At 36.5% G+C, this 25334-nt stretch overlaps 1 protein-coding gene across 2 annotated transcripts in view; it reads left to right on the forward strand.

Annotated features, from left to right (window-relative positions):
* Nucleotides 1–25334, forward strand: part of TEX15 (testis expressed 15, meiosis and synapsis associated) — a 67477-nt gene that overhangs the window by 9660 nt on the left and 32483 nt on the right. For both annotated transcript variants that reach the window (XM_005671810.4, XM_085000171.1), the window contains 2 exons: nucleotides 4878–4953; nucleotides 15741–15891. In XM_005671810.4, the coding sequence (XP_005671867.3) occupies nucleotides 15753–15891 (139 nt within the window). In that variant the 5' untranslated portion in view covers nucleotides 4878–4953; nucleotides 15741–15752. The remainder of the gene's footprint in view (nucleotides 1–4877; nucleotides 4954–15740; nucleotides 15892–25334) is intronic.

The following is a 25334-nucleotide window of genomic DNA, read 5'->3' on the forward strand; positions in this document are numbered from 1 at the left end:
TTGCTTTGCTAGTCGATTGCTTCAGTGTAAATACATGTTACTCGTATGCGTGTTACTGCCTATGTGTACTCCAGAAATAGGCAATCTGTGTTATTAGTGTTACATAGAATGGTATCCAAGATAAAGTTGTTGGTGATTTTCTTTTCTGCTTCCTTGTCTTTCCTTCTTGTTGAATGCCTGGAACAAGGTAGCTGCTTGATAAATACTTGTTACACGAATTAAGTAACTGCCTCCCTTCCCTCCCCAGAAAGCAAAAGGACATTCTTTTAAAACTTATTTTAGATTCACTCTCTGTAGAAGTTGGAAAGTGAGGTTCCCGGTTAAGAACATTTCTTTCTCCTAATTAGTGACACTGGTTGAAAGAGATTGCTAATACTGAAAATAAAAAAGAAGAGAAAAAAAGAAATGGTTCCTATGATCACTTTCCTCAGCATTGTGTACCAGTAGATCTCAAACTTAGCTTACATCAGAATCACCTGGAGAACTTGCCCAGTCATGATTGCTGAGCCCAACTCTAAGAGTTTCTGATTCAGTAGGTCTGGGATCAGCCAGAAGGGTTTCTTTGCCAACAAGTTTGCAGGTGATTCTGATGCTGCTGGTCTAGGGATTGTAATTTGAGAACCATTGCCCTTGGTTCACTAAGACCCAGAATATAGGTAATTTCATTTACATGAATATTAGTTCCTAGTGCTTCCATAGCCAGTGATCTGTAATTGGAAAGTGTATGTACCTGGATAAGAAACTTACTGAATAGTATTTTTTCTCAGATGTGTCTGTGTTAAGATCTTCTTTTCCAACATAAGACTTTTTTTTCAGACCTCTTTAAAAACTGATTTAAAAGTCACCTGCTTAAATAATTGCATATAATATATAATAATAGTTGAACTTAATTGAGTGGAGTAAATTCTTTACCCAAATCTTGCCACACTGATGACTTCATTTCTCTGCTGAAACATAAGCTTTGTCAGGAGTTTAGCTAAGCCACTCCATGGTTTTGCTGCCTCAGTATTCATTTTGTTTGGCCAAGCACCTGGTAGTGACCTTAAACTGAAACTAATCCCCTCATGCACATTCATGCCCTAGGTAGTAGCCCTTAGAATCACAAGCACAACTATCCTGAGAGTCAGCTGTCCCCCCTCCCTCCCACAGCCATCCCCTTCTATGCCTGTGTGACTTACCAAAACCCTGCTCTTTTGGTTTGAGTTCATCAATCCAGCCTAAGCCTAAAGCATTTCACACAGAGACCCTAATAAAGGTATGTGCCTTAGGTCCTGCCCCTGCACTCTGCCTTGACCTCCCCATGTGGTCTCATGAGGTGTATCAAATACTTCCTTCAGGACCTGTGAATAATGAATTTCTTTATTTCAGTTTTTTTTTTTTTTTTTTCTTTTTATGGTTATACCCATGGCATATGGTCCAGGGCTGAGGTCGAATTGGAGATGCAGCTGAGGCCTGTGCCACAGCCGCAGTAATGCTGGATCCAAGCTGCATCTGCAACCTACACCACAGCAATGCCAGATCCTTAACACACTGAGCCAGGCCAGAGGTCAAACCCACTTCCACACAGAGACAACCATCTGGTCCTTAACCCACTGAGCGACTCTGGGAACTCCTCATTTCCTCTTGTGGTCTATTGTTGAACCTTGGCTAACCACCTGACACCTTGTGCTTTACTTCATAAGTGTTAATTTGATGAATTAAAAACTTACTTAATTTTCCAAAAAAGTTTTATACCCAAACATGCCTTATTTATCTTCTAAAGTTGGTATTTCTTTTTCTATTTTCTGTTCTAGTACATCAAAATCCTAAAGAATGGGAAAGTTGACATTTCTCTGTATTTTTTTTGTACAACACAGTTTTCTAGACTTGATTCCTTGTCACTTGAATTCTTAACACATTCTTAGCATCTCCTGAAACAGGTTAAAATGAGGTGAAACTGAGGCTTTTTTCCTCTGACTCTTTTATAAGCCATCTTTTTCTTGCTAGTTAGTTCTGAAGAAGGAAATCTGAAATATGTCGATGAATACAGAATTCTTAAATTTAATAGAAACTTTAGTTAAATGTCTCAGCCATACCCATACATCAAATGCATACATTCTCTGCAGATTCAAGTCAAAGTTTCTTTACTAGATAGGTTCTATTAGAGAAAAAAAGTCACTAAGATAGTTTTAATTTTTGTCTTAATGGATTATCTCCCATGATTTTGTGGAAAGGCTTACTAAATCAGTACTTGCTTTGTTTAAACTTGTGGTTGATGTTTCTCTGTGATTTCAATGTCCCCATTCCAGTTTTTTCCTATTCCAGTGGTTTTGTTTGCCACCATTTTGCCATTCCAGAAAGTCTGGAATGGCTCTGTGCAAGTGTCTTTTATGTTAATATCCTTCCTCGAGCAACTTTTATGATCAAACTAAATGAAAATTGGTAACTTTTTTTTTTTTTTTTTGGTCTTTTTGCTATTTCTTGGGCCGCTCCCGTGGCATATGGAGGTTCCCAGGCTAGGGGTTGAATCGGAGCTGTAGCCACCGGCCTACGCCAGGGCCACATCTGCAACCTACACCACAGCTCACGGCAATGCCGGATCGTTAACCTACTGAGCAAGGGCAGGGACCGAACCCGCAACCTCATGGTTCCTAGTTGGATTCGTTAACCACTGCGCCACGACGGGAACTCCCCAAAATTGGTAACTTTTATATATATCCTCATATTTGTTTTTTAGACATACCAGTCATACTAATTTAAAAGTTTTGGGAGTTCCTGTCATGGCTTGGTAGTTAACAAATCTGACTAGGAACCATGAGATTGTGGGTTCAATCCCTGGCCTCACTCAGTGGGTTAAGGATCCGGCATTGCCATGAGCTGTGGTATAAGTCACAAATGTGGCTCGGATTTAGCATGGCTGTGGCATAGGCCAGTGGCTACAGCTCCGTTTAGACCCCAGCCTAGAAACCTCTACCTGCCAAGGGTGTGGCCCTAGAAAAGACAGAAAGACAAAAAAAATTTTTTTTAAATAAAAATTTTGATAACTCCTGTCATGGCTCAGCGGAAACGAATCTGACTAGTATCCTTGAGGATGCAGGTTCGATCCCTGGCCTCATTCAGTGGGTTAAAGACCTGGCATTGCTGTGAGCTATGGTTTAGGTCGCAGATGCCACTCAGATCCTGAGTTGCTGTGGATGTGGCGTGGGCCATCAGCTGTAGCTCTGATTCGACCCCTAGCCTTGGAACCTCCATATGCCATGGGTGTGCCCCTAAAAAGACAAAAAAAAATTTTTAAATGAAAGTTTGCTTCAGATTTTTATTGCTGTACTGACTTAAAAGTTGTATTTTAACTCACTGTAATTATAGTAGACTACAAATGCCACTGATCATTAACTTCTAAATGTGCATATAAGTATTACTAAATATTTCATACTGTTATTGATATTCTTACATGACCGCCCGCTCACCATCACTATCAAATTGCCCAAAACTTCTACTTACTGGCATTTCATTTGTATGCATCAGTCTCTCATCCTTTTTACCTTGATACTGCATGGCTATATTACCTTCAATTGTCTCTTTATATTCTTTCCTTGTATTTATTTGGGTCTCTTGGGCAATGAAACATCATTAAAGCACTTGAGTAAAACATGGGTAAAATAATAAATCAATAAAGCCTAAGATTTTCTTTTGTTTATACACTGACTTTTAAAATGTGTAGTAGGGAGTTCCCTGTTGACTGAGTGTATAAAGGGTCTGGCTGTGGTGTGGGTGGGATCCCTGGCCCAGGAACTTCTGTATGCTGCAGGCCTGGCCCCCCAAAAATGTGTGGTAATGATATTTTCTGAAATGGATCTATAATATCTATTTTAAATACTTTTTTTACATTCTTGAATATTTAACCTGGAGAAAAGAAAAAGTCTAGAATTTAAGTCCAAAGTTTTGCTGGATGTTTCACTAATAAAAAAATGTTTTAAAGAATGCATAGCATTTTAATCTGTGATTAGAAACATTTAAATATTACCATATAGCGAGTAGTATCATGCTAAAATTAAGACATAAACATGAAGCTAATTGTAATAGGTCGTCAAGATTTGGCCTAACTGTAATGATGCATATAGTCAGTTAACGTTTAAATGACTCTAGAAAGAAACTTAAGAACTGGTTGAGGAGTTTCTGCTCTGACACAGTGGGTTAAGACTCCCAACTGCAGCAGCTTGGGTCGCTGTAGAGATGTGTATTTGATCCTCAGCCCGGGAACTTCCATGTGCTGCAGGTATGGCCCCCCACCAAAAAAAAAAAAAAAAAAAACCTCTGCTTGGAATAGTATGGTGCTTTAGAATCTAGACATCAATCCTGGACTTGAAAACCAACTTAGCAGTTGAATAACCTTAGGCAAGTATTTTGAACTTTCTAAGTCTCTGTTTTCTCATCTGGGAAATGGGAATAGTTCTACAGTCAGTGAAGATTAAATGAGATACTGTATATAACGTACCTACATAGAGCATAGCATATATCACAACTGTTTACAATGACTCTTAATGAAAATTTTGGTGTAAAACTAGCAGTATTACTTAGCATTTTGTGCTGTATATAAAAATCCAAGAGCCAACTCATCCACTATGTCACAGTGTTGTTTTCTCTACTGGATGGCCAGTGGTGAGCTGATTCTGAATAGCAGATGAAAAGAGGAATGAGAGAGGAGAAAAGAATGCAGGGGTGTGAAAGAAGCCCTGAGACATGCAGAAAATCAGTCCTTCCTCCTAAATAAAACAGGAGTGAAAGGCAAGCAGAAATCAAGAGAGAAAAAAATGAATGAAGATGGTAATGAAGAGATTATCCCAGAGGGAGCTTCTGTCCATAATTTCTACATATTTCTGCCTTTTTATTTTTTGTAGATATTCCTTTGTCATTTTTCATGAATGGACTGAGTCCTGATCATAACTATATGATGGTAGATTCCATTGAAGAGTGGTAAGTATTTCAAATAATGACTTTGCTACTGCTATTACTTAAAATAACGTATTGACCTTTTTTTTAAATCTACTTTGGGTAAACTCTTCTACTTTGCAATTGACTTATAAATAATTAACAAGTTAAAAAGATACCTGAAGAAAGTGTGTATTTTTTCACTTACTGGAGTACTTTAAAGTATGTGCATATTTATCCTTTGCAATAAATATTTACTGGGCATTTTATAAGCAACTATGGTTCTGGAGGTAGAAATATGGGTAAATTACAGTCCAGTGGGGAAGACTGGCCCATACAAAACTGACCTTAGTTTAGTATAAGTATTGAATTTTTGAACAGCTAAGTTGGAAAGTCAGGCCGGTATATGAAAATATTGCTTAGAACATTTGTGGTATTCTGAATTACCATTTGAACCAGTACATAATCAGAATAAAAAAATTTTTTTAAACTTAGTTATTTTGTATCTGGAGTTTTTCATTTTTACATATTTTTAGTCAAAAGTAGTATTACCACATTAGGTCACCCACATATTAATTGGATGGGTTTTAAATGATATTTGGTTGATTCTAAAAACAAAACGTCTCAGAAGATGGAAATTGGACCAGCTGTTGACATTCAAAAAACCAAAGTCCCATAGTCAGAAATACTACAGGCAAATACATTTTCTAAGTCACTTGAAAATTACAGGAGGGATCGAGACTGTTTAATTTATGAAGCTATCAAACTCTAATAGCATCAACTTGTATACAATTTCTTGCATATACATGGAACTACAGAGAAAATGTAAATAAATAGAGTCTGAAAGCGATTGAGAATGGGTAAGAGTTTATAATACAATATTAAGCCTTTCTGAATCACAGATGAGAAGAGTAAAGCTTAGGAACAGACTTTATTGAATGGCAGAATCAGGACAGGAAATCCATGTCTACTGATGTCTTGTATACTATATCATAAATACTTGCGAAAAATTCTTTTTCAAACCAGTTTCATAAAACTTTAAAAAATGAGAAATTGGATAAGTAACTCATAAGAGTATGAGCTTTCTGGCCAGGTTCCCTTCAGCTACTTGTAACTAGGCCTGACAATTTAGATCTTCTCCCTCTTATTTTAACTGGTTATGGTGATTAGTTCTAGACTTTTCTGCATTTGAGAAAAAAATTGCTTTTTCAATCTTAGTAAAGTCTTCAAAACAATTCTGAGAGCTTCTCTCATAATTTTTTTGGGTAACATTCCATAATATATTTATTAAATTCACTCCAAGGTAGTGAGATTTTATTCTCCCTAAGTAGTTCAAATTAGTGAAGTTTTAATGTAAATTTTTAGGATATAGATACAGTGCATTCTATATATGGTATTTTCTTTTAATGGAGTATGTCTTTCTGGGGAAGTGGTTGATGTGGGTGCTGATTTTCAGAAGTACACAAATTCTTTGTGTTTCTAAATCTTTTAAACCTAAGGGAAACAAGTATCAGAAGAACAGAGCTGTTCTCTTGGGAGTTATGTTGGCTTTTTAAAAATCTTCCTTGTTATTTTCTGTAGTGAGTCCAGGTAGCTACTAGAATTACTTCGTAGTTGTTATAAACCCTTGTCTTTGATTTATAATAATGCCCTCCAGGGAAGTAAGACTCAACAGATGGCTCATCTTCTCCAAAAGGATTTGATAATCTCCACATGGGGCTCTTTCTAAAACATTTTGAGACAGTAGCAAAGTAAACATGATGAGTGAGAAGAAATAAGATAGTCTTGATGGTCATTTTTAATAAAATTCAAAGCAAAATGAAACTATTCTTGAACCTCTTTTGCTATTTTATTTCCAGTTTTCTGTTAACTTTGTATGAAGAAGGTGGAGATGATCTAGAAACAGTTTTTGTTTAATAACTTCTGCGTTCTGTGTGTGAGACTGAAGGGCAGTTTAAAACAAAAACAACTTTGATTGTCATTATTCTGCATTAAAGCATTTCATATGCCCTCTCTCTTCCCAAGCTCCAAGTCACTCATAGCCAAACCTCAAGTTAAAGAACTTGAGAGAGAATAAATGATAGAACTTTCTAAGTCACTGAGTGACATTGAGCTTTCTTTAAATGTATGTGTTCAGAAAGTGTTGACATTTAAACCTTTTGAATAACCTCTAAATATATCTAATGGGATATATGACACGTAATAATGGTTTCATGAATATTGTATCTGAAATCAGTAAAAAAAAAAAAAAAAAGAAAGAAAGAAAGAAAGAAAAAGATGATCTGATGCTCAGCCAGGTGTTCCTGCCCAAATTAATGGAGAAATAAAGGTAAATAACATTCTTAAGTGAAAGAATTATTTAACAGATGGTTTTTAAGTAAGCAGCTTAAGGGCATTCTCTCCCTCTTCAACAAAGTTTGGTTTCAAGCCTCTTGACCAATGAAAAGCAATGTATTGTTTACTTCTTCAGTACCCCCTTCCCAATTTAAGAGACATTTATTGAAAATCTATTTGCATACAGTTAGATGTTAAACTTTGAGTTATTAAGCTGTACATTTTTTTATCTGAGTCTTTTCCTTTCTTATCATACAGCTCTTAATCTTTAGCTCTCTTATGATCAGTTCAGCCTGACCTATTGGAGATCTTATAAAAATATTCCAATTCATATTTTTCCTTAGTGCTCTGTTTGTTTATTGTGACATCACAAGGAATTTCTCCTTCCAGTTTTCTGTCATTATCCTATTCCTTTCCATGGGCCTGGATCTTTTTGCTCTTGGCCTCCTCAATGTAATGCCTCATTTCTACAAGGAAACATTACCAGAAACTGCCACTGTTCTGGGATTGCAGATACTCTATACTTAAAAAAAAAAAAAAAAAAAAAAAAACACAATCTCAGAGTTCCGGTTGTGGCTCAGTGGTTCGGGAACCCAACTAACATCCATGAGGACTTGGATTCATTCCCCGGCCTTGCTCAGTGGGTTAAGATGCAGTGTTGCCATGAGCTGTGGTGTAGGTTTGCAGACGTGGCTCGGATCCCAAGTTGCTGTGCCTGTGGCATAGGCTGGCAGCTTCAGCTCTGATTAGACCCCTAGCCTGGGAACCTCCATATGCCATGGATATGGCCCTTTAAAAACAAAACAAAAAACCCACGATCTCTTTTTCCATGCCTCCCGTTCCATCTCTCCCCTTGTGCCTTTAGCATCACTGTAATCTCTGCCTCTCTCACACTATATGTATGTATATATTTAAATATATATAAATATATATATATATTTATGGCTGGGAATGGCATATGGATGTTCTCAGGCCAGGAACTGAATCTGAACCACAGTTGTGACAATGCCTGAATCCTTTAACCCACTGCCCTGGGCAAGGGATTGAACCTATCCCTGCACAGTGACCTGAGCCACTACAGTCAGATACTTAACCCCCTAGGCAGAAACCCCTTGCCACTGTATTTTTTATCAGCCTCTTTTGGCATACTTTGTATCATTATTGAAACTGGGATTTGTCCATGGTCACTCATTTGATAATATCCTGACAGTCTAGCTTTCCTTTCCCCTGAAATGCTTAGCATTGCTAGAGAGAGTATCAAGATTAATACTGCTGTATCTGACTTGAACTTTTTTATATTATGTTTTCAGTTAGGGATCAAGTCTTGTTTTCTTACAAATAACTATTTATGTTGGCACCATTTAATAAATAAACTCTTTCCTGATAAATTGACAGTATACCTTTATCATGTATTAATTTTTCATAGAAACTTAGATTTATTTCTGGATCTCTTCTGGTCCTGCTACCTATGTATGTCCTGAGCCAATACTTTATCATTTTGATTATAGTAACATTACAATAAATTTTAATAATGGTTAAGGATATTGCTATTCTCAGTCATTTATTCTTCTGCGTGAATTTTTACATCTTTTTTTTTTTTTTTTTTTTTTTGCTTTTTAGGGCCGCACTTGCAGCATATGAAAGTTCCCAGGCTAGGGGTCAGTTGGAGCTATAGCTGCTGGCTATGCCACAGCCACAGCAATGCCAGATCCAGGCCACGTCTACGACCTACACTACAGCTCACAGCAACGTGCCAGATCCGTAACCCACTGAGCAAGGCCAGGGATTGAACCCACATCCTCATGGTCAGGTTCGTTCCTGCTGAGCCATAACGGGAACAGCCTCTTTTTATTTTGTTCATGATTTTCTTGCTGTGCAAGACCTTTTTAGTTTAATTAGGTCCCATTTATTTTGGGGTTTGTTTATATTACTCCAGGAGATGGATCCAAAAAAATATTGCTGCAATTTATATCAGAGAGTTTCCTGCAGGAGTTCTTACTGTGGTGCAGCAGGATTGACAGTGCCTTGGGAGTGCTGAGACTCACGTTCAATTTCCGGCCCAGCACAGTGGGTTAAGGATCCAGTGTTGCTGCAGTCACATTTAGGTTGCAAATGTTGCTTATATGTGATCCCTGGCCCAGGAACTCTATATGCCATGGGGTGGCCAAAAAAAACAAGAAAAGAAAAAATAGTGTCTTGCCTAAGTTTTACTCTATAGTTTTATAGTATCTGGTCTTACATTTAGTCTTTAATCCATTTTAATGGTGTTAGAGAATATTCTAATTTCATTCTTTTGCATGTAGCTGTCCAGTTATCCCAGCACCACTTATTGAAGTGTCTATTCTACATTATATATTCTTGCCTCCTTTGTCATAAATTAATTGACCACATGTGCTTGGGTTTACTTCTGAGCTTTCTATCCTGTTCCATGGATCTATGTGTCTGTTTTTGTGCCAGTACCATACTATAGCTTTGTAAATAGTCTGAAATCAGGGAGTATGATTCCTCCAGCTCCTTTTTTCTTAAGATTGCTTTGGCTATGCAGGGTTTTTTGTGTTTCCAAACAAATTTAAACTTTTTTTGTTCCAATTCTGAGAAAAATGACATTGTTAATTTGATAGGGATTGCATTGAATCTGTAGATTGCCTTGGGTATGGTAAGTCATTAAAAGACTTTTATCTGAAAAAAACCTAAGGAGAAAAAGTGATTCACAGAAAAAATAAACAGGATGACTTATCTTATTAATATTGAAAGAAATGCAAATTAAAACCACGGAGTTCTCTTTTTAGTATTTACAAAGATTTGTTTGACAACTAAAAAATATTTTTAGAAAATATTTGAAAATTTATCTTATACAAGTATAAATTAATTAAAACAAAAAAGGCCAGATAAGGACAGATGAGTTGCTAAGAGACTAAGAAAACACCACCTGAGAAGTAGCTGTAAAATCAGGATTATGAAGTCACAGAAGTCAGGGCATTATTTCAAGTCATTGTATTATTTCAAGAAGAGATTAGTCAAAGAGTTTCAAAAGTAGAGAGGCCAAATTAAGTTTTGAGCTAGAAATGCCTAATGTGGGTAGAAGCTGACATGGAAATCGTTGGTGACTGAAGATTTCTGTTCAGGTAGAGTAATGGAGATGGAAATCAAAGTAGATTGAGGAGGAAGTAAAAAGTGATCTAGATAAGGGCAAATCTAACCCTGGAAGGTTTTGTCTGTTTCGCTTTTTACTTGATCATGTGTCAGCCTGTTTAAATGTTGTGGGGCTACATGCAGAAAAGCAGAGTGTGTAGGAATGAAATAAAACATAGTGGAGAGATAATTGAGACAATGGGAGCGTAGGAGAAAAAGCCCCAAAATGGAAATCATGAGACCTAATTTTTATTGTCCCAAGACTTCAATACTTAGTTGCATCATCTCTGAGGAGCTGGCGAACTTTCTCTGTAAAGGGCTAGATGGTAAATCCCTTAGTCTTTGTGTGGCATAGGGTCCCTCTTATATTTACTCAACTATGCTATTCTAATAGGAAAGCAGCCATAGACAATGGAGAAATAAATATATGTGGTTATATTCCAGTAAAATTTACTGTGGACCCTTAAATTTGAATTTCATATAATTTTTCAAGCAACATGAAATACTATTCTTGATTTCTTTTTTTTTAAGTCATTAGCTGTGGACCCTACAAAAACCAGTAGTGGGCTGGTTTTGACACCCAGGCTGTAGTTTGCCAACCCCTGATTTGTGAAATGAAAAGTTGGACTAAAATATATGTCATCTTGACATCATATTGTCCTAACTGGGGATTCTTGACTTAATCTCACTTAATGTGTATGTAGGTTATCATATGTATGATCTGATTTAACCTTTTATCAGAAGTAATTCTTGCTCTCAACTAGAACTCTGCTGAAGAACTCTGTGTTTGTGACTCAAGTTCCAAGTTCTTTCCTGATACTGCTGGAAGAGGGATGATCTTTGCCATATCTGCATATCACCATTACAATAATGTCTTTAATATTTTATAATTGACATTTTTTGCTTAAGTATGTTTTGTGATGGAAAGTAAGTAGCAAGTTAGTATTATTTGGCACAAATGAAAGGTAATTATAAAAAGTAGGTTAAAACAGAACCGTGTCATTTGCCAGAAAATCCTGAAACCGAGGCGAGGCGTTGTTTCCTTTTGTTAGAAAGAGATTAGTAAACTTAGGAGTTCCCTGGTGGCTCTATGGGTTAAAGATCCAGCAGTTGTCACTGCAGTGGCACAGGTTCAGTCCCTGGCCCTGGGGAACTTCTGCATGGCAGGTGTGGCCAAAAAAAAAAAGAGATTAGTAAACTTTTAGAGATTCAAAGGTAAGTTAACAACAAGCTCATTAATGTGAAAGTTTAAAAGAGAACTAAAAAAAAAATGATCACTAATGCTTCATATAGTTACAATCATCCTGAGTTGCCTTGTATGAGGAAACTTTTTCATAACTGAGAGCAATTGAGGCTTAGAAAAATTCTAAGGCTCTCTGACTAAGTAGTTCAGTTGAAACACCAAGTTCTGTTATTAAAGATTTTTTTGATAGTAGGTAAAAGGTTTTACGGGTTTATTCACCAACCTCTAATCCAAAAGCAGTGCTCTCAAGAATTCAAGTCTTTAATTTTTAATGAAAGTCTTAGGAAACTCAGTACAAATATTCCTCTTTTTTTTTTTTTTTTTTTTGCTTTTTAGGGCCTCACCTGCGGCATATGGAAGTTCTTAGGCTAGGGGTCAAATCAGAGCTGTAGCTGCCAGCCTATACCACAGCCACAACAACTTAGGATCCAAGCCACTTCTGTGACCTACACTGCAGCTCACAGCAGTGCCAGATCACGGACCCACTGAGCGAGGCCAAGGGATCAAACGCATATGCTCTTGGATACTAGTCGGTTTCATTTCCACTGTGCCACAATGGGAACTCCCCAAATATTTTTTTAAAATAGACTTTGAGAGGGTTAAGTCTTTAGACTGATTACTTGACATAAAAAGGATTTATTCCCTTGCCACTTACTTGTCTTTTAAGAATGTATTATCATTTATAATGCTTGTAGAGTAATGCACTGCAAAGGAAGTTAGTGACATGTTAATTAACTGAGAGGTTAATTGGTTAATTACAGATCATGAATTAGAACCAGTATCATTTGACTTCTAGCTGTCTTACAGTATTGCTTCTTGAGAAACTCTGTAAGTTGGTTCCATGTTATAGGCTTCAGTATACCACTAACAGTTCATAGTGTGAGGTATTTTGTACCAGGTTCTGCAACCATGTGAGGTATTGATACTACTAGTCTCAGAGAAGTTAGGCATTTTGCCTAACATAACATTGTTAATTAATAGTAGAACCAAAATTTGAACCTGTATGCTTTTTGGCCTAAGTAAAATTTATTTTTAAATCTGTCTGTTATTTCAGTCTGAGCTTTCTCTAATGAGCTAAGACTCATTCTTTTTCACTCCTGGAAATTCCCAAGCCTTTTTCCTTTACCCCTTTAGCTTTTTGGTTTCTTTATGCCTTTTACTTCTTTCTTGTCTTCTGCCTTTGTGAGCACTTCTAGCACACTGTTAAAAGGAAGCAGTGGAAGTGGTATTGTTTTATTCTTAATTAAAAGGTAGTGACATTCACCAATGTGCTATAAATTTTAGGCAGATATCTGTCATCAAGTTATTAATGTTTCCTTTACCAAGACTTTTTTTAATCATGAGTAAATTTTGAATTTGATGCTTTCTCTTCATCTATGGAGATAATCACTATTTTTTTCTCTTTAATAGGCATATGTAGTAAATGAAATATATAATTTCCTATCATTAAATCTCCCTTGCATTTCTGGAATGAACTTGGCTTGTTTATGGTATATTAATGCCATTTTTATTTTTAGAATAAATTTGTAACTACAGACTTAACTTCTCTTTAATATTTAATGCAACAGGGTGATGTATTATTTCAACTTCTTGAATCAACTTTAGTAAATTTTTTCCTGGAGTTTTATTGTTTTGTGTAATCTTTAAATGTATTGGCTTAAAGTTGTTCATGATATACATACTCTTAGGACCTATATGAATAGATGTTTTAGTTGTTGGGGAAGCTTTCTGTAAAAAAAGCTTCTTTTGTTTGATCTTTAGTTCATTCATTAGTTTTGGTGTCTTTTAAGGACTTACAGTGTCTTGTGCATTAACTATTCTTGAAGTTTTTAGAATTGATTTTTCTCTATACTTTCACCTAGAATAACCCAGGACCCCATAGGACAGCCATAGTATGAACCCTTTGTATTCAAACTTCCTGATTTTATTCTTACATATAGAAAAATAAATAATATATGTAAAGCATAGATAATGGTTATAGGACTATTATATATGTATTGCAATGTATAACATGATATGTTTTTGCATATGTATATAAAAATAAACATGATAAATAAATGGTTATGGGACTGTGATAGATGAGCAAGAGGAAATGTAGAAATTTGTTATCACTATAATATGGCTGATTTGTTTGGACCGAAGTTAAAGGGGTATTATTAAGATTTCAAAGACTGTACTTGAAAACTTGCCGGGTGCAACTCACTTAAGGAAGGATGTTGAATACTACTGTTCCCTGAATATTCAGCTTTCATCTGTTTTTAACTTAACTACTTTGTGACCAAATATTATCCTAAGCACTGAGGAACAAAATCAGTGAATTTCAAAAATATTTATTAGTAAATTCTACTAGAAAAATATTGTGTAAGAAACCATACACCCATCTTAACTGAAAATATAATTTGACTATAGTAAAATATTTAAGGTTGTGATTGTCACAGCACAAGGCTCTTCAAGTAAAGTATGTTCAACTGATGGTTGTATACCTTTGTGGGCATAGGTATAGATTGTGATTAATTGAGTTTTGGTACAATAAGTTATTCTAAGTAAATTTTTCTCCCTTTTTTTTTGGCCTTACTAAGCTTCCACGTGAACCTGGCAGCCTTGACAATTATCTCTGGAGCTACAAAAAGATAAAAAAGATGTATCTTTATCTTTTGGCCATGCCCACAGCATGTGGAAGTTCCCCAGGCCAAGGATCAAACCCATACCTCAGCAGTAACCAGAGCCACAGCAGTGACAATGCCAGATCCTTAATCTGCTGAGCCCTGGGGAAACTCCTGGAGCTGTATATCTTAAGGGGATTCTTGCTAGTAGGTAACATCACTAGTGTCTGTCCCTGTGACTAGATGAGAGAAAGGCAGATTTTCTTCTCTTTCTAGAGGTCTCAGTCCATTCCCTGTTCAGGTCCATGTTTGGTTGAGAGATTGAAAGTTCACCTTTCATAAAGGTCGAAGGAGTGGGTATTGGAGGGAGTAATTCTTTGTGAACCTTCTGTAGAATCTTATCCTTTGTGATCCCTCTGTAGAATTTTGGCAACTCTTAATTCAGATTGTGATCTAATGTTCGAACTAAGCAGTTAATAGTTATGAGGAGGCCCACAAACTGTATTATGAAATGGAATGAAAAATGTATCTTTGCATGTATCGTGTGTGGCCACTGTAGCTTTCCTGATATCCAGCATGAGTACTACTTGGAAAGGTTAATCAGTGTGCGTGTGGAGTCTCCTTCTGGTACAGTGGGTTAGGGATCTGGCATTGTCACTGCAGTGGCCTGGGTTGCTGCTCTGGCATAGGTTCAATCCTTGGCCTGGGAACTTCCATATGCTGTAGGCACGGCCCCCCAAAAAATGTGTGTGTATGTTTAGGGAAAGAGGTTGAAGGGAGGAGGAAGGAAAAGGAATATGTTATTGATGGTATGACAATATATGATGTCTTAATTCACTTGTAGAGTGATCTATGGAATAGTAGTCAATGAGTGATTGACTGTTTTAGGCCATCAGTTATAGGATAGCCATGCAATGGTTGGTTAATAACTTTCATAAGTTTCCCTCAAAGCCAAAGATTCTGACTTAAAGAATACCATTCATTTCATATAAGTGTATAGGAAAAACACTGAAAAATAGGTACTTGGCAAGAAATTTACCAAATGTTAATAAAAATTGTTGTTTGGAAGTTATTAAGCTTTTTGGGAACACAGAGCCTTAAACCAGAAGGAAGATGTCTATTAGAAACTATAGAATAGGAGTTCCTGCTGTGGTACAACAAGATCGGTAGTGTCTCTGTAGCCCCAGGCTCGGCACAGTGGGTTATGGATCCAGCATTGCTGCAAGTGTGACATATAGATGGCATCTGTGGCTTAGATCTTATCCCTGGCCCAGGAACTCCATATGCCTTGGGGTGGTCAAAAAGGAAGAAACTACAAAATAAATATTTTAATATTATATAAAACTCAAAATTATTAATTCATTTTCTATTTTGGGTGACCTGGCAAACTGAGATTGAAACCTGTTGTGACCGTGACCAAAAATGTATCCTTACTCAGTTCCATGTAAGAACTTTGAACAGTTTTACTGCCATTGCCTCTTACATATTTATTGACCTTCTGTTTAATAACTGCATTTTAGGCCACCAACAAAATGGAAATGACAGAGATGGCTAAACAGAAGACACTATGGAAAATGAACTCAACCAGTGAACCTTTATTTGTTACTGGTATAGAAGTCAATCCTTTGAAAAAATTCACCATTCCCAAGATCAGGAGGACAGCTGGGAAAGGTAATATTTCTATGGAAGATGGGATTATTTCATAACTATTAGTGCATTTCTCTGATTCTTAGTTTATGTTCATCTCCTGTTTTGAGTGTACATAAAATTATGTTAAGTCAGGCCTTTAATCCCTTAAACACACATGTATTTTTGGTTCCACATAAAATTAAATAGACACGTCTCTCCCACTAAGTACACCTAAAAACACTGGACATCATCGTAAACATAAGAATTTTAAAAGGTGGAGAGAAGAAGATGGATCATTGTGGTACCCTGGGAGTCAAGGAGTGACACAGCATTAAGTTCTTTGGATTATCTTTTTGTTTTCTCCATGTTCCAGATTGGATTCCCACAACTCAGGAATGCCAGCTTGTACAGACAGAAAAAGTCCTAGGAAAAGTCTGTTCTGTCTTGCCAAGGGAAAGGGGTAGTCTAGAAACCATTTGAGAATGAACACCCTAGGTCACCTGCAAAACACTAGAGGGGGAAAAAGGACATAGCCCCTAAACCTTTGTCAGCAAAGGGTAAGTGGAGGGCCTAGACGTCCACCTGTGCCTCCCCGCTTCCACATATGCCTCTCCTCCTCTTGGAACTTCATAAAATGTTCCGCTCTCTGCTGTCCCTTGCCCTTGCAGTGTCAGTGGCTTTCCACTCCTGTCCTAAGGTGATAGATCCTCTTCTCAGTGGGAGTAGAGCCAGTAAAGACCAAGTAGGGAGCCTAGACTTCCGTTACACACACTGGTGACAAGGCATCTGTCCCCCTCCTACAGTGTAAATGGAAGCTGAGTCAGGAGCATGGACTTCTACCCCTTTCTCATGGTAACAAGACAGCCCTTCCCTAGCCACCAGGGTGTCAATGGAGACCTGATGGAGAGCCAGGACATCAGCTCTGCCTGGTGGTAAAGAGTTGGTGTTCCCCATGCCCCATTTCCCTATTGACACAGTTACCCCTGCTGGCTTAGTCTTAGTAGAGGCTTGTTAAAACACTAGATTGAATATGATCTACATGCTCTTAACAATACCCCAGATGAGCAAGATTAAAAAAAAAATCACTTGTATCACCAACCAGGAATACTCAACTCAGATTAGAAAAGACTAATTGACAGATGCCAATACCATGATAAAACAGATGTTGGAATTATCTGACAGGGTTTTTAAAGAAACTATTGTAATGGTGTTTCAGCAGACACTCTTGAAACAAAAAATGGAAAATCTCAATAAATTCAAAATGTAATAACTAAGTGGGAGTTTTGGAACTGAAAAATACAGTAATAGAAATAAAAACTAGTTGAATGGGTTCCAGGGAAGAATAAACAACAGAGAAAACATCAAATTAACAGAGCCTCAAGGACCTGTGGAATAAATAATGAAAGACATGTTTTTGTCCTCAGAGCTCCAGAAGTAGAAGATAGCATAGAGCTGAGAGAATATTTGAAGAAATACTGGCTAAAAATTCCCCAAACTTGGCAAAAGACATAAAGCTGTATAGTTAAAAGGTTGAATAAACCCTAAGCAGGACAAACCCGGAGAAGTCTGTGACAAGGCACATCATAATCAAACTTGTGAAAACTTAAAACAGAAAAACACTTGTAAGCAACTAAATGTTATTTTTAGGGGGATAAATGAAAAGATTTCAGATTGGAAATGGGGTGGGGGGAGAGAAACCATGGAGCCCAGAGGAAGTGGCACATTTTAAGTGTAGGAAGAAAAGAACTGTCCCCAGAAAAAATATTCTTCGGGAACAGAACTGAAATAGATGTACTCAAATAAAGTACAATTAAGAGTTTTTCATCAGTAGGTCTTAGTTTAGAATGGCTAAACAAAGTTCTTCAAATAAAAAATTTCAAAAAAAAAGCTGGGAACATTAGGAATGAAGGAAAGACAAAGAGTGAAAATAGAAGGAGACGAAGACTTCCCACTGTGGCACAGTTGGGTTAAGGATCCAACTGCAGTGGCTTCTGTTGTTGCAGAGGTGAGAGTTCAATCCCCAGCCCAGTGTAGTGGGTTAAGGATCCAGTTTTGCCGCAGCTTTGGCGTAGGTCAAAGCTGCAGCTTGGATTCGACCCTTAGCCTGGGAACCTCCGTGTGCCGTAGGCATGGCCAAGAAAAAGAAGAAAATAGGGAGTTCCCCAATGGCTTGGTAGTTAAGAATTTGGTGTTGTCGCTCCTGTGGCTCAGGTTCAATCCCTGACCCAGGAACTTACACATGCCATAGGGAATGGCCAAAAAAAGTATACATACACACACACATACATATAAATATAAATACAAATATAAATATAAATATAGAGAGTCCTCTTATTGATTGTTCTAATATTGTTTGACAGTTGGGAACAAAAATTACAACATTGTTCAATGTGATTCTCAGTGTCTATAGAAGTATCTAAGACAATTATAAAGTGATATGTTACCATTGAAGGAAACCCGGGAAATAGCATATAAGCTCTCTCTTTACTGTATATCACAATTTCATATGAACCTACAGTTATCTGGGAATTAAATTTTTTATAAAAACTATAGATAAATCAAAATGAATTTTTTTAAATGTTCAAGTAACCAACAGGAAGGCAGGAGAAGTAAAATACAGAATTGAACAACTAAGAAACAGTAAGACAGCAGGCTTAAGCACTAATGTATCAATTATATTAAATATAACTGATCTCAACATACCAATTAAAAGACAGTGGTTTACACAATAGGTAGACATGATCCAACTATATACTGTCAATAAATTCACTTAAAATATAGTGACATAAGTTGGTTGAAAGTAAACATAGAAAGATAAGCCATGCAAACAATCAAAACAAAGCAAAGTGGCTATATTAATATCAGATATAGTGGACCTCAGAGGAAGGAAAAATATCTGGAACAAAGGGGGATAGAACATAAATCCACCAGTAAGATGCAACAGTCCCAAATGTGTATCCCTAAACAATGGAGTTTCAGAATATATGAAGCAATATTGATAGAACTGAAAGGAAAAATGGTCAAATCTGGACTGTAGTTGGTGACTTCAGCACACCTCTCTCCAAAATTGATAGAACTACTGAGACATAAAATCAACGAAGATATTGAAGAACTTAATGTTGTCAACTAACAGGATCTAACTGACATTGATATATTATTAAAATATTACATTCTATCCAAAACAGCAGAATAGGCATTCTTTTTAAGAGCTCAAAGAAGAGGTATTTAAGACAATTAAATTCCTTGACACTCATCAAGATAGTGTTTTGGGCCTTCAAACACATTTCAATGTATTTGAAAGAACTGAAGACATATAAACTAGAAAGTAATAATAGAAAGCAATAGATTAGTCTCTGAACACACAGAAGGTAAACAACACATGAATGAACAACATTCATGGGGTTTAGGGGATATTTAAAAATATATGAATCGAATAAAAAGGAAAATGTAACATCAAAATTTGAGGGAAAAAGCTAAATCAATGCTAATAAATTTATAGCACTAAATACGCGGAGTTCCCATTCCGCGTTGCTGTGAGCTCTGGTGTAGGTTGCAGACGCAGCTCAGATCCTGCGTTGCTGTGGCTCTGGCGTAGACTGGCAGCTACAGCTCCGATTAGACCCCTAGTCTGGGAACCTCCATATGCCACGGAAGCAGCCCAAGAAAGACCAAAAAAGAAAAAATTTATAGCACTAAATACTTACATTAGAAAATATGGTTTCAAGGAGTTCATGTTTCGGCTCATCAGGTTAAGAACCCAGAATTATTTCCATGAAGATGTAGGTTCAATCCCTGGCCTCAGCAGGTTAATGATCCAGCATTGCTGCACGTTGCACTGTGGGTCACAGATGTAGCTCAGGTCACAGATATGGCTCTGATCTGGCGTTGTGGCCGTGGTGCAGGCTGGCAGCTGCAGCTCTGGTTTGACTTCTCTCCTGGGAACTTCCATATGCTGCAGGTGTGGCTGTAAATAGAAAAAAAAGATAGGGATTCAAATCAGTAGCCTAAACCTCCACCTTAAAAAACTAGAAAAAAGAGTAACTACGTAAGTCCAGAAGAAGCAGAAGAAAGGAAAAAAAATCTGTGTAACTAAAAAGCTAGTTGTAAAAATAGAAAAAATTGACAAATCTTTAGTAAGACTGACAAAAAAAAGATAGAAGCCACAACTTACCACTCTCAGGAATCAGATGGGATATCACTGCAGACACTACAGCACTGAAAGCATAAGAAGGGAAAACCATGTACAGCTCTACATAGATAAACTTTGCAACTTAGATGAAATGGACCAGTTTGGTAAAAAGTACAGATTACCAAAACTCACATAATACTAAATACATCATTAAGCTTTATATAAATAGTTTTTTTTAATTTTTTTATTGTTACTTCCCCAATACAGTTTTTTTTCCTACTGTACAGCATGGTGAGCCAGTTACACATACATGTATACATTCTTTTTTCTCACATTATCATGCTCCATCATAAATGACTATAGTTCCCAGTGCAGGATCTCATTGCTTATCCATTACAAAGGCAATAGTTTATATCTATTAAACCCAGATTCTCAGTCCATCCCACTTGGCAACCACAAGTCTGTTCTCCTAGTCCATGAGTTTCTTTTCTGTGGAAAGGTTCATCTGTGCTGTATATTAGACTCCTATATAAATAGTTTTATAACTGCAGGCATACCTTATTTTGTTGCATGTCACAGATAATGCATTTTTTACAAATTGAATGTTTGTGGCAGCCCTGGATCAAGTAAGTCTATTGGTGCCAATTTTCAGCAGCATTTGCTCACTTCATGTCTCTGTCACATTTTGATAATTCTCACTATATATCAAACTTTTTCATTATATTTGTTAGGATGATCGGTGGTCTTTGATGTTACCGTTGCAAAAAGAATATGATTTACTGAAGGCTCAGATGATTGTTAGCAGTTTGTAACAAAGTTTTTTTTTTTTCTCTTTTAATATGCTGTATGGAGTTCCCAGGTCAGAGACCAGATTCAAGCTGCAGTTGTGACCTAAGCTGCCAGGGAATGAGCTCATGTCCTCATGGATACTAGTTGGGTTCATTTCTGCTGTGCCACAATGGGAACTCCCAACAATAAGGTAGTTTTTAATTAATGGGTATATATGTTGTTTTTTGAGCATAGTGCTATTGTACACTTAGTAGACTACAGTGTAAATACATTTATATACCCTGAGAAAGCAAAAAATAAGTGTGACTTGTTTTATTGCAATATTTAACTTTCTTGTGATGGCCTACAACATCTCCAAGCTATGCCTGTATTATGGAAATTGAATTCATGGTTGAAAAAAACTGTTGGAAAAGAAATCTCCAGGCCCAGATGTTTTCCGTAGAAAATTCTACTCTACATTGCAAGAGCTAATACACATTCTGCAGTTACTCCGCAAAGTAAAAGAATAGAAAATAAGTTTATGAGGACAGTCATAAAGCTAGATAAAAGATAACTATAATCAATATCTATCATGAACCTTGACACAGAAATCCTGTATAAAATATAAGAAAATTGAATTCAGTAATGTATAAAATGAATTATATACGACAACCAAGGGAGTTTTATTCAAAGAGATGCAAGTCTCGTTCAGTATTTGGAAGTCAGTCTGTATTCACAGGGAGTTCCCGTTGTGGCTCAGTGGGTTAAGAACCCGACTAGTAGCCATTAGGATGTGGATTCAATCCCTGGTTTCACTCAGTGGGTTGGGGATCCGGCATTGCCATGAGTGTGGTGTAGGTCACAGATGTGGCTTCGATCCTGCATTGCTTGTGGCTGTGGCATAGGCTGGCAGCTACAGCTCTGATTCAGCCTCTAGCCTGGGAATTTCCATATGCCACAGGTGCGGCCCTAAAAAAAAATCTATATTCACAGGATAAAGAATAATCACATGATTACATCAATTTATGCAGAAAAAGCATTTGCCAAAAATCAACACTCATGATAAAGACTCACCAAACTAGGAATAGAGAACTTCGTCATCTTGATAAAGAGTATATCGTATTTAATGATGAACAACTGAATTTTTTTTCTCTGTAAGATGGAAAGGAAGGCAAGAATGTTCTCTTTCACTACCCTTATCAACATAGTCCTGGAAATTCTAGCCTGCACAAAAAGTCAGGGAAGTGAATTGAAAAACATAGAACATAGAAATTAGAAAAGAAGAAATAAAACAGTTTCTATTTGAAGATCACATAATGGTCTACATAGAAAATCCCAAAGAATCTACAAAAAAGAAAAAAAAGAAAAGGAAAAAACCATTTGTAATAACTCAAAACATGAAATGCTTTTGTATAAATCTAATAAAAGATACACAGGATTTTTATGCTTTAAGCCACAAAATGCTAATGAAAGAAATCAAAGAAAATCTAGGTTAATGGAGAGGTATACTGTGTTTATTGATTAGAAGACTAAACATAATGAAGATGTCAGTTCTGCACAGATTTATCTGTCTAGATTTATTGCAGTTTCTGTCAAAATCTCAGCAAGATCTTTTGTAAATAAACAAGCTTCTCAAATTTACATGAGAAGACAAAGAAATTAGAGGTGTTGAAATTTGAAATGTTTAGAATTATACTAGCTAGTACTAAGGCCTGTTGTGTAGCTACAATAATCAAAATAGTGTAACCTTGGCAAAGGGAGAGAAGCTAAAATTGGTGAAATGGAACAGAGATTCCAGAAGGAGACCTATATAAACATGCTCAATTGATTTCCTTGCAGTTGATTTTTAATAAGGGTACATTGAGTGGAAGAAAGGTATAATTTTCATCAAATGTTGCTGGAGCAATCGGACATTATCCATAGGGGGAAAAAATGAGATTTACCCTAACTTTACACAAAAATTAGTTCACAATGAATCCTGGGTGTAAATGGGAAATGTGAAAGTGTAAGATTTTTACAAGAAAACATGAGAGAACATCTCCAGGATCCAGGGTGAGATGAAGAGTCCTTGGCGTGATGGCAAAAGCATAACCCCACCCCCAAAAAAAGTGATAAATTGGACTTGATTAGATTTTAAAACTTTTATTCTGTGAAAGACTCTGTTAGGTGAAAAGACAAGCTATGAGTGGGAGGAAACATCTATAAATCATCAATCTGACCAAGGACTCTCATATCTATAACATATAAAGCACTTATTTTTTACCACACCTGCAGCATACGGAAGTTCCCAGGCCAAGGACCAAATCTGAGCCACAGCTGCAACCTGTGCCACAACTGTGGCAACACCAGATCCTAAACCCACTGCGCCCAGCTGGGAATCAAACCTGTGCCTCAGTAGTGACCCAAGCCCCTACATTCAGATCCTTAACGTGCTGCACCACAGCAGGAACTTCCAAGAACTTTTAAAACTCGAGAAAAAAAAAAAATCTTTCCAACTAGAAACCAGGAAAAAGGAACAGCCATTTCACTAAAGAGGATGTACGGATGGCAAATGAGCACATAAAAAGATATTCAGTAGGCAAATGTACGGATGGCAAATCAGCACATAAAAAGATATTTAATATAGTCATTAAAGAAATGCTTATGAAAACCACAATGAGGTGTCATTATGCTTGTAAAAACAGCAAAAGTAAGAATAGTAATGCCAAAAGCTAGGAAGAACTAGAGAAGCCAAATTATTCACACACTCAGTGGGAATGTAACATAGCTCAGCTACTTTTTGAGAAACAGTTTGAAGGTTTCTTAAACTAAATGCACGGCTGTGATATGACTCAGCAATTGCACTTTGGGGTATTTAGCCCAGTGAAATGGAAACAAGTCCACACAAAAACCTATACACCAGTGTTGATAGCAGCTTTGTTTGTAATAGCCAAAAATTGGTAATCACCCAAATTTCTAGTGAGTGGTTAAAGTATGGTGTATCCATACCATGGGATACTTAGCAGTTTAAAAAAACAAAAACAGAAAACACAAACCCAACTACTGAAACAAGAGCTTTGTTGGATCTCAAGGGAATATGCTAAATGAAAAAAGCCAATCTCCACAGATTGCAAATACAAAATTCCATTTATAAAACATTATTGAAATGATAAAAGTATAAAGATAGAGAGTAGATTAGTAGTTTCCAGAATTTAGAAGCAGAGAAGAGGAATGTGGTTATCAGTATGACTGCATGTAAAGGATTAGCTTAAGAGAGATCTTTGTGGTGATGGAACACTTTTGTGTCTTGATTGTAGTTGTTACGTGAATCTAAACATGCGATAAAATTGCATAGAACTACTCACTTAACTGCACAAAAAACAAGTAAAATATTACTGAAATCTGTGGATAATACCAATGTTACTGGCTTTAATATTTTACAATACAGAACCTCTATTACTTTTAGAATGTACAAAACTATATTCACTTCAAAATAAAAAAAGTTAAACCGCAAACACATATGCACAGAATCATCTCCTATCTTATAAAATGATCAAATTTTGTAGCAATTAGAAATTGTTACAAATATTAAAGTGAAAATTTTATTTAAATCAACAATAGAATTAAAATGGGAAGGGGATGAAGAATGAGTTGATTTTGAAAAACAGCATGTTGTAATATTTTGTATTCTGCCATTGTCTGAACTCATTCTGTTGATTATTAAGTACAAAGGACTGTTGTCTGTGTTAATTAGATTCATGTATATGGAAATTGCCTTAAACTGTATATATCATTGACACTTATTATTCACAGATTCCATATTTGCAAATTCTCCTACTTGCTAAAATTTGTTTATAACCCCAAGGTCACTACTCAGCAGAAGTGCTTTAACAGTCATTTGTGGACATACACAGAACAGTGACATTTTTGAGTCACTTGAAACACATTCCCAGATGAGGTCAGATGAGAAAGCACTCATAATATAAATGTGTCCATTTCATCACCTGTTTAGTGCTAAGTTGTTTGCATTTTTGTTGGTGATATCATCATTTAAAATGACCTCCACCTTGTAATACTGAAATGCTATCCAGTGTTCCTGGTTCAAGAAGTCTTTTACAAAGAAAAAACATGTGTTACATGATCTATGCTGTAAAATAAGTTATAGTGCTACTGGCCAGCAATATGGTATATTCAGAAAAAGGAAGAGGAAGTTCCCCAATTTGTATATCAAGCATCTCCAGAAAGTGTTAAAGTACTACACCTGTAGTGCCTGATGAAGCTGTGGAAAAGATACCTACCTATATAGATTCACCAATAAGATGACCACCAATAATGGAATCTACATAATAGATTCATAACTATCAATAAAAAGCTCACAGGCAGCATTGTTGTAAGACAAAAAGCCAAAGAAACTTAACATGTGAATGACTGTTAAGCCTTTCTTGGCAAGTGCTGGCCAGCTCCCACATTTCAAGAGGCAATAAGGCATGAAAAATGTTAAGACTTTCAGGTAGGTAGCTTCTGTAGAATGAGAGGTTGGTAAAGAATTTTTAAAATAAATGGTAAGTGTTATACAGGAAAAGGTTATGTGCCAAGTTTTCAACCCTGA

This window comes from Sus scrofa, chromosome 15, assembly GCF_054392235.1.
Source record: "Sus scrofa isolate SSC_HxYL_T2T_F1_AM1 chromosome 15, Sscrofa_HxYL_maternal_Yorkshire_Landrace_v2.0, whole genome shotgun sequence".
NCBI classification, from domain to species: Eukaryota; Metazoa; Chordata; class Mammalia; order Artiodactyla; family Suidae; genus Sus; species Sus scrofa.